Raw genomic sequence first — 16,350 nt, forward strand, 5'->3', positions numbered from 1 at the left:
ACTTTGGCCATCCATCTCCCACCGCTGTTTAAAACGGCTGAAAACAGTTTAGGACCAATTTATGAAAAGCAGTAAGAACACACTCTAGAAGATTGACGGGAAGCAAAACGGAGTTTTTTCATCCGTTTTTCGCTCTGCTATTATGTTTTTTGTTGTGTGAATTAATTAATTGAATTAAAGAACTTAAAGAACCTGGCGTTTCGCTATTATGGTAAAAATCGAGGTATGAAAACGACAAAAACAAAGGGCTTAAATACAAAGGGCTATACATGAAGGAAATAAAAAACGAGATAAACGACGAAAACGAACACAGCTAATCTGTGTCTATCGCATGGCTTTTTATGAGATTAAGGTCCACTCTCAGTTACTTGGCACTTACGGTAAACGTCCCCTTCCTGTAGAATTTCAGACCTGGTACATGTCAAAGGGCATTCATTTATTCCATTAACAACCCGTTTACCCTAACCTAAGGTAGGCGGGTTGATAACCTAGGACCTGCAACTGCAACTGCAGACAAAGTCTATTTCTTTGTCACATTTCATTCAATTTTTAGTAACTTCGGACCACTTTGAACCTACTGAATAAGGTGAACCCACATAGTACTACTTCCTATCCTGTTCCGATCTTCTTGGTACTAGCCAATACCTGTGGTTAGTTTATGAACTGAAATAACTACAAACCTAGGGTGTTTTCAAACGATCAAAAAAGAAAATCAATGCAACCACTGTGGAATGGATAGTGGGCGACGTTCATACATGTACCAACAAATTAAGGTCGTGCTGTCCCAACTACCTGTGACGTGGCTGCGTTTTTTTGCCCCAGAAAACTAAAAGACCCTAGACAACAGCCATGTAAAAAACAAAGAATCACCACAAAGTAACATTTTCCGGGGATTAAGTTTTCTGGAGATTTTCGGTAGTTTCGGTTATCTTCTTTTTTCGTCGTGAGATGGATAAGAAATTCGGTAGATCTCCCGAAAAATTGTAGAAGTGGAAGCACTGGCCGCTGTAGTAATACTAGTCGTACCAGTTATATTAGAACTTTTACAGTGGTAACAGCGTTAACAGTACACATAGCATCTTTTTTTTTTACAAAATCACCCTCAACATACCCTGAAAATTTAAACTTAATGCTCTGAGCAGTTCCTGGAATATTGCTGATCCAACATTTTGACAACCTATTAGAGTAAGTGAGGTAGAATTCGGATGGAAAATGCTGGCGAGTGGTGACAACGCCACTCCCATCCTCAAAATAAAACAACCTAAGTAAGTTATGAAGTGAACAGTTATGGCCTTAAAATATACAAAATCGTCGCAGAAAGGAGAAAACCTCTCGCTGGAAATCTTCCTTGGACGTCTGTACTCACCCATCACTTCAGACCAAATTAACCGGTGCGAGGCGGGGGAAAAGAATTCCCCATCAAACAGTTCGTGGTAACGAACTGTAGTAAGGAGCGATCCGGCTCAATAGTAACCAAAACTCTAAAAAATGGAATTTTGATCGCATTTTAATGCTGATTTTAAATATATAAGTTTAATCAAGTTTAGTCTTATCCATCAAAAGTTACAAGCCCGAGAAAATTTGTCTTATTTTAGAAAATAGGGGGAAACAACCCCTAAAGTCATAGAATCTTAACGAAAATCACACCATGAGATTCAGCGTATCAGAGAACCCTATTGTAGAAGTTTCAAGCTCCTATCTACAAAAATGTGGAATTTTGTATTTTTTTGCCAGAAGGCAGATCACGGATGCGTGTTTATTTGTTTGTTGTTGTTTTTTTCCCGGGGGTGATCGTATCGACCCAGTGGTCCTAGAATCTTGCGAGAGGGCTCATTCTAAAGGAAATGAAAAGTTCTAGTGCCCTTTTTAAGTGGTCAAAAAAAATTGGAGGGCACCTAGGCCCCCTCCCACGCTAATTATTTTCCCAAAGTCACCAAACCAAAATTCTGAGATAGCCATTTTATTCAGCGTACTCAAAAAACCTTATAATTATGTCTTTGGGGACGACTTACTCCCCCACAGTCCCCGTGGGAGGGGCCACAAGTTACAAACTTTGACCAGTGCTTACATATAGTGATGGTTATTTGGAAGTGTACAGACGTTTTCAGGGGGGATTTTTAGGTTGTGGGGGGAGGGGTTGATAAAAGGGGGATATGTTGGGGGAACTTTCAATGGAGGAATTTGTCATGGGGAGGAAAATTTTCATGAAGGGAGCACAGGATTTTCCAGCATAATTAAAAAAAAACAATGAAAAAATAAATATGAAAAAGTTTTTCAACTGAAAGTAAGGAGAAGCATTAAAACTTAAAACGAACAGAAATTATTACGCACAAGATGGGCTCACCTCCTCCTAATACCTCGCTCTTTACGCTAAAGTATTTTTAGTAATTTCAACTATTTATTCTACGGCTTTTGTGATTCAGGGGTCATTCTTAAGAAATTGGGACAACATTTAAGCTTTAGTGTAAAGAGAGAGGGGGTGAACCTCTTCATATACGTAATAAAAACATGAGAATACAGAAGTTCGTTACGTAAGCTAATTTGTAAGTTACGTATATCTTTTACTAATAAAAACATTCGTAAAAAATTAAAAGTTCTAGTTGCCTTTTTAAGTAACCAAAAAATCGGAGGGCAACTAGGCCTCCTCCCCCGCTCCTTTTTTTCTCAAAATTATTCGATCAAAACTATGAGAAAGCCATTCAGCCAAAAAAAAAGAGCCAAAATCAAAACATGCATTGATTCAAAAACGTTCAGAAATTAAAGAAAAAAACTAGTTTTTTTAACGAAAAGTAAGGAGCAACATTAAAACTTAAAACGAACAGAAATTACTTCGTATATGCAAAAGGCTGCTTCCTCATCGACGCCCCGCACTTTACGCTAAAGTTTTTTCTGTTTTAAAAAATAGAGTTAAGAGAAAGAGTCAAACTTTAGCGTAAAGAGCGGGGCGTTGATGAGGAAGCAGCCCCTTTCATATACGAAGTAATTTCTGTTCGTTTTAAGTTGTAATGTCGCTCCTTACTTTTCGTTAAAAAAAAATTTGCTTTTTTTTTAAATTTAATGTATAACAGAACCGGTAATTTTATCAGTGCCCAATCTTCAGACCTTATCCTCCAGAGCCAGGAATGGCATATAGGGGGTCTACGAAGCCTCGCCAGACATGTTGGAATTGAGAAATTGGCCCCGTTCGTACTTCCGCACTGCCGTTTTTTCATGAATTTAATCTTCAGAAACGAACAATAATTTCAGGCATTATTTCTTATCGAAGATATTTTAGTAACATAAGCAAGTAGCATTCCAAAACCACATCAAACTTTCCAAAGATAAAACCTAGGTGATGAGATAAGTTATAGGCACCTGTGAAAAATAAGGACATTACTGCTCTCTCTCGAACGTAAAAAAGAAATTTATTAGTAAGAACTTGCAAAAAAAAACATGATAAACACGGTGCCTCTGGGGCGATTTCCTTTCAAGATTCTCATCGCGGATATCCATCCACGGTCTCAGCTACATACGTCAGAGAATTATCAACTAAAGCTTAACAATGTCTGAAGAGGCTACCTTATCAGAGTCTACCCTGCAGTAATGAGTAATTGTCCTCATTTCGTATGCACAACACCATTTTGGGAGATTTTCATATAAACTATAAACGTAAACTCCATTCAGTATATTTCAAATTTGCAAATATGTACTTTATCTATCCTCTTAGAACAGAAATTCAGCAATAATATGCAAAATTTCAAAAAGCTGACCCAACAAAAGCTCTGTCAAAACGTATTTTGAAACATAACCACAAAATCAGTTTCCATGCAGGACATTCCCTTCTTATACAGTAATTTTAAAGTTAAAAAGTATGTTCAGCGTTTAATTGGTGATCTTTATTAATTGTTTTGATATATATTGCAATTTCGTTTTTTTTTGTATATTACATATTTAAAAAAGAATTTACTTCATTTAACCCCCTCTCCCCCTGGATCCAAATTTCAACGTTCATCTGCAAATCTTTGTTTTTACATTGATGTTTAGAATTGAATGTATGAAACAACTGTACAGTTTTATTAGGTGATGATGTTGTTGTTTTTGTTTTGTTTTTTTGTTACTCCTCTTGTTATTTATTTTTCTCTATTTTGTACTCTGTCTCTGTGTACTTGTTTGAAAGATTAGAAATAAATACATAAATAAATACAGCAATATTAAAGATACAATGTACTCAAAAAGAAAGAATAATGGGAAGAGCCAACTGAAAATTACCTCCAAGTTGAGGACCAACAGTCTTTCTAATTCTGGAAGGAGTTGAGTCAAACCCAAATCAGTAACTCCATCACAACCCCTCAAATCCAGCTCTTCTACAGATTGCTTAAATGACTCTGGTTGTCCTACAAGGTTCAAAAGGTCATCATCACTAATCTGGAATTATAATAAAATAAAATTTGAACTTCATAAATGCCTTTAAATCTAAATTGTCGATTTAAATCGCAGAACTAAATTGTAGAAAAATGAAAAGTATATATTAGGGTAGATAAAAAAAAATTCTTGTTCTTTATATAGAAAAATAATAGGTTATTGCATATTTCATATGCTTTGAAAATAACCACTTCAATATTTTATTCAGGTGAGTGAAATTTTAGAACTGAGGGCAAAAGAATGCCAAAAAACAATAATCACCAGTTTAAGAGCAGATTAAAACATTCCCTACAAGTAAGTATAAATATTTATCAGTTTATAATTACAAAATCTGCAAAATAAAATCTATACATTAAACTATATAGCCTAGTGATCTATTTTTTATTATTATTATTACAGAGCTCTTAATGGCACCCTAGAAACTTCTTTTCTAAGTTTCAAACCAGGTTTTACAATATAATACTTTTTGCGACCTTTTGCTATTCATCAGAAAAGTACTCGTCCTGCTACGGTATTTGACAATAAGGAAGTGAAAGAAAATTCATTTTGTAAGAAAAGACTAAAGACATTAGATAAAGGAATAAAACAATAATTCCCCAGGCTTTAATAGTCTGGTAAATGAGTGTTTTGAATATGGTGGTAGGCGAAGCTATTGATAAACAACTGAAAATAGTAAATAGGATTTTTAACAAGAGCTAAGAGCTCATATGGCGCTAGTGACAAAGTCGGAAGAGCCACGAGCTGATCCACCCCCCTAATTCTCCCAAAGAGAGCGGATCCAGTCTGGTTACTGCAATGATGAATCTACAACATTTATAAGCGTTTTTCCAAGATTTACAGTTTTCCCCTCCAACTCCCCCCAATCTCAACAGATCTGGTCAGGCTTTGAAATAAGAGCTTTGAGACATGAGTTCCTTCTGAATATCAAATTTCATTAGGATCTGGTCACCCATTCTTAAGTTAAAAATACCTCAATTTTTCCCAACTAACAGCCTACAGCTCCCTCCAAGAGAACAGATCCGTTCCAATTATGTTAATCATGTATCTATAACTTGAGCTTATTCTTCCCATCAAGTTTCATCCCGATCTCACCAATCTAAGCGTTTTCCAAGATTTCTGGTTGCCCCCTCCAACTCCCCCCAATGTCACTGGATCTGGTCAGGATTTTAAATGAGATTTTTAAAGCACAAGATCCTTCTAAATATCAAATTTCATTAAGATCTCACCACCTGTTGGCAAGTTACAAATACCTCATTTTTTAAATCCCCCCCCCCCCCCCAACTCCACCAAAGAGAGCCGACACGGTCCGGTTCTTTAAGTCACTTATATTGGACTTGTGCTTGTTCGTCCCACCAAGTTTCATCCTGCTTTAAGCGTTTTTCAAGATTTCTGGTCCCACCCCCCAATGGCACTGGATCCCATCAGGATTTAAAATAAGAGATCTGAGTTATGAGGTCCTTCTAAATATGAAATTTCATAAAGATCTGATCATTTCTTTGTAAGTTAAAAATACCTCATTTTTTAATGTTTTAGAATTAACCTTCCCCCTCCCTAACTCCCCCAAAGAGAGTGGATCCTTTCCAGTTATTTCAATCACGTATCTAGGACAGTTACCAAGATGTACTTATAGTTCAATTCAAATCAGACACACTTCATCAGATGTTTCTACAACAATCCCTTCAATGCAATATGTCTAGAGAAAAACATAAAATAAACTTGGCTTTTTACTGAGTCATTACTGATACATTGATTTTGACTGATAAGACAATTTCTTTAGAGTTCCTATTTTTTTTTTTCTAATTTAGACAAATGATAATAAAGAAAAAAAAAATACAAATTAAAAATGTAAGGATATCAACAAGAATTTATTGTCAATAATGCTTCTGTAAAAAATAAATGCATTTGATCTGTGGTCACTATGGCTAAACTACAATAAAAATTAGTTACATACTTTTCAAACTGATAAGTCTCGGACCATCAATTCCAACATCTTGGGAGTCCAATGAAGACATTGTCACTTATATAACAGTTTTTCACTTTAAGAACAGCCAAATTGACTAAATTAGTAGTTAACAGTCTAAATGAGTTTTCATCCAAAGGGCATGATGGTAAACTAAGAAATGTCAATTTTAGGAGCTGTGAGGCAATAAATTGGAGGCACTCCATTCAATTGTAACACCAGATAAAGTTTATGTCTAAATGCATGAACTGCCTATTCAAAGGTTTATCAAATTGTCTTTGTAAAATTTCCCACCTTTGAAAATGGCTTTTACTAATGGTTGTTATTTTAAAAGTTATAAGTTGCTTGAACTACATTAAAGACTCAAGTGCATGGAAATCAGGTACTACAATATTGGAACAAAATGTAACTAAATTTTCCACGTAATGACAGACAAAGTTAAAAGTTTCACTAGAAATTTCAAAAAAAGCGTAACAAATCGTTGCTTAGATGGACTAATCTGGTTTGGTGAGCAACAATAGCATTGATAACAGCTTCAGGTTAAAAATAACAGCTTCAGGTTAATTCAGGTGAAAAATAAAGTTCTGATAATCCAGGTTCAACAATGCTAGTCTCAAATCTGGCAGTTTTAGTAAGCAAACTAAATGGTCACTGTTTTTCTTATAAGCACAAACATCAATTGAAATGATAGTGGTAAATCTTGGTTCAATTATATGCCATGCTATTCCAAACCCAAAATCTGTACTATTACTGTTCTGATAGTACCGAGGGTACAAATACCTTGAAAGGTGAGCTAGTTTTGGCATGAAGTTGGTCAACTTTATTAGTGAAGTTTCAGTGTAAAACAATGAACTATCCTTAATTTCAAGATGGCTTACATTTGCTAAGTTTATTAAATCACAAAGTGAATCCGTGTCACAATCAGCACAATCACAACAATTCACAGTGAGGCTCACTAAAGAAGTACAGGAACAAAGGAAACTCTCAAGCTGTCTTTCATTTATTTTATACTTGTAGAACTTTAGATGATTTACATGATGTGAAAAAAGCTTCCAACAGTCCAATACTTGTTCCCATTCTGTTTCTGAAGTATTCAGACCAAAGTCCTGCAAACAGACAAAAATTTTAATAAAACAGTATTAGATACATTAAAGATATAAAACCAACTAACAGTGAAAGTCTAAGTTAATACAGTCCTAATAAAATTGTTGTTAGCCATAGTACCGTTTACTAATAACTTACAATAACATAGAAAACTCAGTTTCTCTTTTGTTTATTTTGGACTTGTTGAATTTAAAATGATTAACCTGACATTAGAAAATTGTTCAGCAGCCCAAAATTTATAACCCTTCAGCTCCTGAAAACAAATATCTCAGCCAAGTAACATTTTTAAACTACAGTAAGAAAATGACTTGAAATTGAAAATATTTAGTAAATATCAAATTTATCCACATACTGTCACAATTTTCAAAAACACTTTTTTATAGCAATAGTCTTAAAGTTAACAACAGTAAGTTTAAGAAATATAAAAATGAATAAAAATGTGCATATATAATTGTCTAAATCTGTAACTTTACAGAATATAAAAAGTCCGAAAATTTGATAAACAGTCCTTTGGTATTTTTTTTACATTGTTTATACATACAGGATATATCACAGATGCAAAATTGATCAGCAATGCCACCTAGATTAATTGGCAGAGGGTGTGATTGAGAAGATCATAGAAATATGGTACACATTGTTTCCAATTGCTTAAAATCAATTATCAAGAAATTAAATCATCTACCTTGTTTGTCTATGTGTTTGAAATTAAAATCAAGCAGACGAATTAAGTATGTTATTGCAGAGGCCTCTGACACATTGCTGAACTCCTTGGGATAAATTAATGACCCAATTTTAACTTTGAAATATTTTTTTTAAGGAAATTTCATAGATTTGGCCTCACCAAAGCTGCCACCCTTAAAGGAAAGGTTTAGTATACAGTACAATTAACCACATCTGAATTAGACCCATCTCTTTGACAAAACTTATCAGTCATGGCAAATTTATTGGTTTTACTCCTTCAATATTCAGTTTGAGTCTTTTTTTCCAAAATAGGTAGTATAGAGAAGTAGATTCTCAAAATAGAGCAGCAAAAAATTATGAAAAAATATTTGTCAAAGAAAGGGCAATCTTATCAGGGACATCTTCAAGTAAATCTAAGGGAACACCAACAGGTGTTCATTTTAATTGTTTTATATAAACTTCCTTTTCTATAATTTCAGTCAATGTAGCTCATGATGTTGCTGACTCAAAATCTACTGGGTGTTCATTAGACAAAAAGAGTAACTGTATAATTTACTCTTGATGCTCATTTAATAAGTCAATAGTGTTTCATCATTTTCATAAAATTCAAAATTTAAACCATTGGTTGCTTTACATTTTTGGAATATATATATATACATGTCCTGTGGTGGTGCAGTGGATTTGACCTTAGCTTGGTAATACGGGACCCAGAGATCGAATCACGCTGCAGGAATGCACTGCAGGGCTGACACAGGGACCTTAGTAGTCAAGAAGCATCGTTAATTCTTAAATAATAATAATAATAAATTACATTTTGGAACTGGAACTTACTAGTTTATCTTTTTACTTCAATATACCACAAGTGATAATTTGCTTCAAAAAGGCTTTGAATTATAACCTTCTAACAATGTGAGGTGGCAAGGGGCCTGGGCCCCCACAAAGCCTCTATGAAACTGGAGGTCTCAAAGACTTCTAGCTGTCCTGTTTTAGCAGTGCATTTCCTGTAAACTTGAGGAGATATATTAATACCCATTTTGCACTGACTCTGGGACAAGTGCTTCTCCTGAGGCCATAATAGTTTCAATGATCTAAAGAATACAGAAATTGCAAATAGGAACGTTACAACCTTAGAAATCAATTATCCAATTGACATTTTGACTGACGAAAATGTCCCTTTCCCTATAGCTGCAATGAAGCTGGCCAAGCTCTCCAAAGTACCATCAGGTCCAAGAGCTAATGAGGCTAAGGAAGTGAATTTAGCCCTTTCCCCAAACCTCTGGCTATAGGTCCCCAAAAATCACCAAAATCAGGCACTCATACCTCCTATTGAGACATCTTGCCTTCTGTTGGCTAAGGAGTAGCCCAATGTTGCTGAAGCTAGTCCAGCCCTCAACAATCCTAGAACTAATCCTAAATCTTGGTCTGAAAGAGTGGCAGCTTTTCCTAATATTTCTACTCAAGCCAACACTAAGCAAGGTAGAGTTGGATCTCATATTACAAATTTAATTAAATATGTTGTGGACCAAATCTTCTAATCAAAATTTGGCCAGAGACAAAAAAACTAGTACAACAAAAGAAATTGAAAACACTACTTTTCCAATTCTATTTTCAATGAAATATGAACAGAATTATCATCCATTTTCTCAAAGTAACATGCATGTCACCTATTCAACTTTTAGTTAGCTAAAAGTTAGCAGCTTAGCTATGTTAGCTAAGCTGCAAATCTTACAATGGAATTGCATCTCATTAAATTCAAATAATCTTGCTGATCTTATCCAATGTGCAAATAATAATAGAATTGGGATTATTTGTCTACAAGAGACTAATCTTCATCAGTTCAAGAAAATCAAGATGCCAGGGTACAAGCACTACAGGAAAGATAGATCAACTAATAGAAAGGGAGGGGGTGTTGCAATCTTTGCTCATGATTCAATCCAACATTCCCCTCAACTCTTAACAATTTACAGGGATGAAATATATGTTGTAAGCATAATAATTACCTTAGCCAATGGTAACCATCTTGCCTTAAAATCATTGTATAATCCATGTGGGAGCAAGGATATCCAAAGTATCTTGAAATCAGAATTATCAGGAGATAATACCTTTATTTTTAGTGATTTTAATGCCCTTAGTCCTCTCTGGGAACAATCAGCTGGTAGTAACAAAGCAGGAAGAGGAATAGAGTACATTTTGTCTAATTTTCCAGACACTTTGATTTTCACTCCATTTAACTTTCAGACCAGGTATAATATTTTATCTAACTCTTTCTCAACTATGGATTTGCTTCTAGGTCCTTTTTCATACTATGATCTAGTTTAGATGGTAAAGGTGTTGTCTTTGCAATCTGATCATTCTGCAATTCTTAGATCATTTCAAGATTTCCCTACATTTAATAACTCCAAAGGCAATTGGTCCCTTTTTCATGAGATATTAAAGGAAGTAGATTTTTCCTTTGTTTCTTTCAATTCTAATATTAATTCCATTGAGTCTAATTTGAAATCAATCCTGTGGCAGTCAGCTAAATTGGCAATTCCAATGACTAGGTTGCATTTTTACAATGGCTCCAAAGACCCACAAACTGGTGGAATGATGAGTGTAGGGTTGAAGTTCTGGCAAAAAGAAAGGCTTGTAAAATGTTTCAAAAGCACCCATCTCAGTCAACAGCAATCTCTTATAAGCAATCATGTGCTAATGTGAAACTACTTTGTAGGAGAGCTAAACAGGGTACATGGCTGAATTTCAGCTCAAGTATCAGTTTTAGAAATCCAATTTCATTAGCCAATTAAATAGTGGAAAGCAGCCTATTGATGACTGCAGATATATCATTCAGGATGGTTATTTAATTGTCTCAGATAAAAAGAAGGCAGAGATGTTTACTAATATCTCTAAAAATGATTGCTCAGATTTTCATTCTATCCAACATCCCTACATTTAATAACTATTTCAAATCTTCCCCAGGTCATGATGGCATTTATATGAAGTAGATTCTTGAGTTCCCAAAGTTGGTTCATACAGCCCTCTTAAATCTTTATAATCTTATTAGGTCTAGCCAAAAGTTCCCAGCTGCTTGGAAGATTGCTCAGGTATTTCCAGCTTTAAAACCTTCTTACTCCTCTAGTGATCTTAAGTCTTACCATCCTATATTGGCATTACCTGCCTTTGGTAAAGTGCTGGAAATGCTTGTCAAACAGTTTGTGGCAACAAACCGTAGTAAGGAGCAACCCAGCTCAATAGTAACCAAAACTCTATAAACAGAATTTTTATACCAATAATTACATCAAAAGAACTGCATTTTAATGCTGATTTTAAATATACAAGTTTCATCAAGCATAGTCTTACCAATAAAAAGTTACAAGCCTGAGAAAATTTGCAGTTATTTCAGAAATAGGGGGAAATGCCCCCTAAAAGTCATAGAAAAAATGTAATGAAAATAACACCATGAGATTCAGTGTATCAGAGAACCCTACTTTAGAAGTTTCAAGCTCCTATCTACAAAAATGCCAGATTTATACAGAAAAAAATGTTTTTTTTTTGCCAGAAGACAGATCACAGATGCATGTTTATTTGTTTGTTTTTCCCAGGGGTGATTGTATCAACCCAGTTGTCCTAGAATATTGCAAAAGAGGGAAGTTCTAGTGCCCTTTTTAAGAGACCAAAAAAATTGAAGGGCACCTAGGCCCCCTCCCATGCACATTCCCCCCCCCCAAAGTTGCTGGATCAAAACTTTGAGATAGCCATTCTGTTCAGCTTAGTCAAAAACCTGATAAATATGTCTTTGGGGACAACTTAATCACCCAAAGTCCCCTGGGGAGGGCTGCAATTTAAAAACTTTGACCATTGCTTGCATAGAGTAATTTTTTACTTTGACCATTGCTTCCCATGGAGGAATTTAGCTTGAGGGAAACGAATTTCCATGAAGGTGGTCAAAATTTTCTAGCATTCTTTGAGAAAATCAACACATTTTTTTAAAACTGGAAGTAATGAGTAGCATTAAAACTTAAAACAAGCATAAAATATTATGTATATAAGAGGGTTTGTCTCCTCCACAATACCCTGCTCTTTATGCTAAGTATTTTTAGTTATTTCAACTATTTATTTAATGGCCTTTGTGATTTGGGGGTAATTCTTAAAGATATAACACCAAATTCAAGCTTTAGTGTAAAGAGCAAGGTAGCAAGGAAATTTAAATTTCTTCTTATTTATTCATGTGCAGTGAGCCAAAATCAAAACATGCATCAATTCAAAAACAGTCAGAAATTAAATTAAAAAAAAAACAAGTTTTTTTAACTGCAAGTAAGGAGCAACATTAAAACTTAAAACAAACAGAATTTATTCTGTATATTATAGGGGTTGTCCCCTCCTCGACACCTTGCTCTTTCATATACAGAATAATTTATGTTTGTTTTAAGTTTTAATGTTGCTCCTTACTTGCACTTGCAGGTGAGGGTTTGAATCCTAGTTTACCCAATTATTTAGTTTGGGATGGGGGTCAGTGGCAAGACTGTGTAAGCTCATCCTGTGTCAACCCAGCTCTAAATGGGTACCTGGAGAAATCTGGGAAGGTAAACAGGAAGGGTATGCAAAAGCACAGGATGGTTGGCCCCCAACCCCTCACTGCATTTCCTGGCTTAAGGGCCAAAAAACAGAGATCAGCACCACCAGTAAGGACTGTAAAGTCTAATGCCATATTCTTTACCTTATATATATATATATATATATATATATATATATATATATATATATATATATATATATATATTTGTTTATGTATATATATATATATTACTATTGGGTAAAAATTTTTGTATTTCAATAAAATCAATATTAAAAATGTCCAGGGAATCTAGTACTTGATCTGAGCTAAATTAAGATCAAGTTGCTGGAATTAAGTTGTCATGGCTAATTGGAGAAAAATCCAAGACTAATAGTCTGAGTGAGAGGCAAAACTAGTATAAGCCTTTTCAGATTTGTATAGTAATGATGTTATTTCACTTGTTGATAAATAATCTGTCATCCATCCATCTATATTAGGGCAGAACTAAGGTTGATGGTTACAGAACAAGGGTAACTTAAATAGTCTATGAATTTCAATGAGCCATTTGAAAGCTATTGGAGATACCAAAAAAAGTTTTCAAAGATTTATGACTGGCCATGTCCATAGGACTTTGAAGACAAATGGGCAACTAAGATTCTTTATATTATAAATAAATATATTCGCAAATTTGATGGCAGGCCGTTAAGCCTCTACAAAACAAAAATCTTAATTTGCATTTCTTCTAAATTTGCATAAGGAGAAATTGTCACTTGAATAATATTCATCAACTTCCTTCTTGAATGTCCGTAGGTTTGTGGAGCAGATTACTCTTTCTGGTAAGTTGTTCCAATGCTGAACAACTCGGTTGCCGAAAGTCCATCGGCCCATGTCCTTGTAAAAACGTTCCATACTCACTTTGTACTGATGTCCTCGGAGATGATTTTTATTGAACTTCACGATTCTCTGGGCTGGTACGTTATCATAGGCTCCATTGCAGAGCTTGTACATTTCAATAAGATCACCACGATGGAATCTATATGCGAGGGTTGGGATTTCAAGCTTTCTAAGCTGCTCTTCGTAGGGAAGGAAGCGTAACCTGGGAGAGAATTTAGTTATCCTCCTCTGAACATTTTCGAGAGCATCTATGTCCTTGTTGTAGTATGGTCTTGTAGAACAATGTCCATACTCAAGAATCGGGCGGACAAGGGACTTATAGAGCGTAGCAAGCATTTTGTTGTCCTCGCACGAGAAGTTTCTTCTGATCATACCAGCAACTTTGGAAGCCTTCTTGACGACAGCTTCATAGTGGCTACTGAAGTTCAGTTCAGAACCCACTAAGATGCCTAGGTCTCTTTCTTCTCTACTAAGAGTGAGTGCAGCGGAACCAAGAAAGTATGAGGACGAAAAGTTTTGTGGACCCAGAGTGAGGATATGACTTTTCTGGGTATTGATTTCCATGATCCATTTCCTCATCCAGTCATCGATTCGTTGGAGATCCGCCTGCAGGTGGTGAATGTCTTCACATGACGAGATGACGCGATAGAGCTTTGTGTCGTCCGCGTAGAGAAGGATGTCAGATTTGATGCCCTCAACTAGGTCGTTGATGTAGAGATTAAACAGAAGGGGGCCGAGAATTGACCCCTGAGGTACTCCGCTAAGAACTTCTTCTTCGGCATTGCTGAGACAACCTTCTATGCACACAACTTGCTTTCTATCAGTTAAGAAGTCCGTAATCCATTGAAGAAGACTGAATGAGGACCCGGATGATGAGAGACCATATTTCCTGAGCTTCTTGACGAGACGCTTATGGGGAACTTTGTCAAAGGCTTTATTGAGATCCAAGTATATGAAATCAATCTGGAACCCCTTGTCGATGTTTTTCTTCCAATCATCTGTGGCACAAAGCAATTGGATCTCTGCAGATCGTTCCTTAAGAAAACCAAACTGCTTTTCGGTAAGTATTTTTTCTCGTTTTAAGTGTTCTAGGGTGTGGTCTGCAATGAGAGACTCAAGTACTTTACACGTAATACAAGTGAGGCTTATCGGTCTGTAGTTTGATGGGTCTTCTCGTTTCCCACCTTTGTATATTGGGATGACAATAGCTTTTTTCCAAATAGTGGGAAGCTCACCGAGTTCAAGAGACTTTCTGTAAATGTAGACTAGTGGCTCTGTTATTACCGTTGCAAGTTCTTTGAGCAGTTTTGGATGTAGATTGTCTGGGCCTATGGACTTGCTTGGGTTAAGTTCTCTGAGTTTTTTTAGAACATCGCTATGTTTGATCTCTATCGGTCTTATCAATTCGCTTATACCCTGAATTGGTTCCTTGCGGCTAAAGTGGTCTTCGTTCTCAGGTTCCTGAGTAAAAACAGAAGAGAACTGGCTGTTGAGAAAATTTGCCTTGTCCATGGAGTCATGTACCAGCTTTTGTTTCATGGGATCATAAAGAGATGAGACTCCACCTTTGTTTTTCCTTTTGCTGTTCACGTATTTCCAGAAACTTTTTGGGTTTTCTTTCAAGGAGAAAGCTAATTTACGTTCTCTAAGCTTTCCTTCTCTTCTTGTTGCTTTTCAAACCCTGTTGCGGAGCCTCTTGAATGTTTTCTCTCGGTCGTTACTTAGTTGATTACTTTTGTAGTCTCTCCATGCTTTTTGTTTTGCTTTAATCAGTTCAATATTGGCTTTAGGTAATGCAACACGGGTGTATTTATTGTGCATAGGAATAAATTGTTCTTCCATTGAGGCTACAATCTTAGTGAACCTTGTGTAAATGGTGTCTAACGACTCCAACCCACTGAATTCTTCAGTCCAGTTGACATCCGAAAGCTCTCTTCTCATAGCAACGTAATCTCCCTTGTAGTAGTTACGTTTCAGTGCCACACGTGTCCTCAAAACCTCCATTTCCAAGCTAAACACAATTACCGAGTGATCCGATTTACTGATTGGTGACAACTGCTTAATATCTGATACCAGGTCTCCATCGCTTACTAGTAACAAGTCGAGGATACTTGGTGTGTCAGATCCCCGCATCCTTGTTGGCTCAGATATTAGCTGCTCTAGAAAGTGTTCGTTAATAACGTCCAGGAATTTACTCGTCAAGCTTGCGGTAGATTCCGTGGTGTATCGCCTATTCCAGTCTATCTTAGGGAGATTGAAATCTCCTATAATAGCAAGCTTTTGGTTGGTGTTCTTAGCGAATGCTGCTATTTGCGAGAACAGAGCTTCGTCGGATGTGTCAGTGTTGTTGGGGCTACGATAACAGATCCCAAGAACAGTGTCGCTGGTCGTTTTAGACTTAATGCAGATCCACAAGCTTTCTTTGGGCTCAATCGTGTCGGTTGACCTCGATATTGGATGCACGTTGATGCCTTTTCGACAATAGCAGACTATCCCTCTACCTGTATTCTCTTCCAGATTTTGTTCATACAGATAATAATCTTCGATACTGAGCTCTGTGATGGTAGGTAAGTATCTGTAGTTTTTTGGTTTAACTTCTACTATTGCCACAATATTCGGATTTTCCAGTTTGATAACCTGCTTTGCTTCCTCTATTTTGTTTAAGAGAGAGTCAGCGTTGAAATAGAGGCATTTTATTTTTTTTTTGGATTCATTTGTATGGCTTGGGCCTTTTTCTCGTCAATTTTGGGGCTGTCATTGGCTGGGACCATTTGAT

At 36.0% G+C, this 16,350-nt stretch overlaps 1 protein-coding gene across 8 annotated transcripts in view; it reads right to left on the reverse strand.

Moving 5' to 3' along the window:
- Positions 1–16,350, reverse strand: part of LOC136039159 (uncharacterized) — a 32,502-nt gene that overhangs the window by 13,008 nt on the left and 3,144 nt on the right. For 3 of the 8 annotated variants that reach the window (XM_065722664.1, XM_065722666.1, XM_065722665.1), the window contains exons 2-3: positions 6,353–7,467; positions 4,249–4,373 (exon numbers count right to left, since the gene is read on the reverse strand). In XM_065722664.1, coding sequence (XP_065578736.1) covers positions 4,249–4,373; positions 6,353–6,413 — 186 coding nt within the window. In that variant the 5' untranslated portion in view covers positions 6,414–7,467. Of the gene's footprint in view, positions 1–4,248; positions 4,405–6,348; positions 7,468–16,350 lie in introns of all 8 variants that reach the window. The other 5 variants (XR_010620382.1, XR_010620381.1, XR_010620385.1 and 2 more) reach the window with 3 other exon arrangements.

Source organism: Artemia franciscana, chromosome 19 (assembly GCF_032884065.1).
Source record: "Artemia franciscana chromosome 19, ASM3288406v1, whole genome shotgun sequence".
Taxonomy (NCBI): domain Eukaryota; kingdom Metazoa; phylum Arthropoda; class Branchiopoda; order Anostraca; family Artemiidae; genus Artemia; species Artemia franciscana.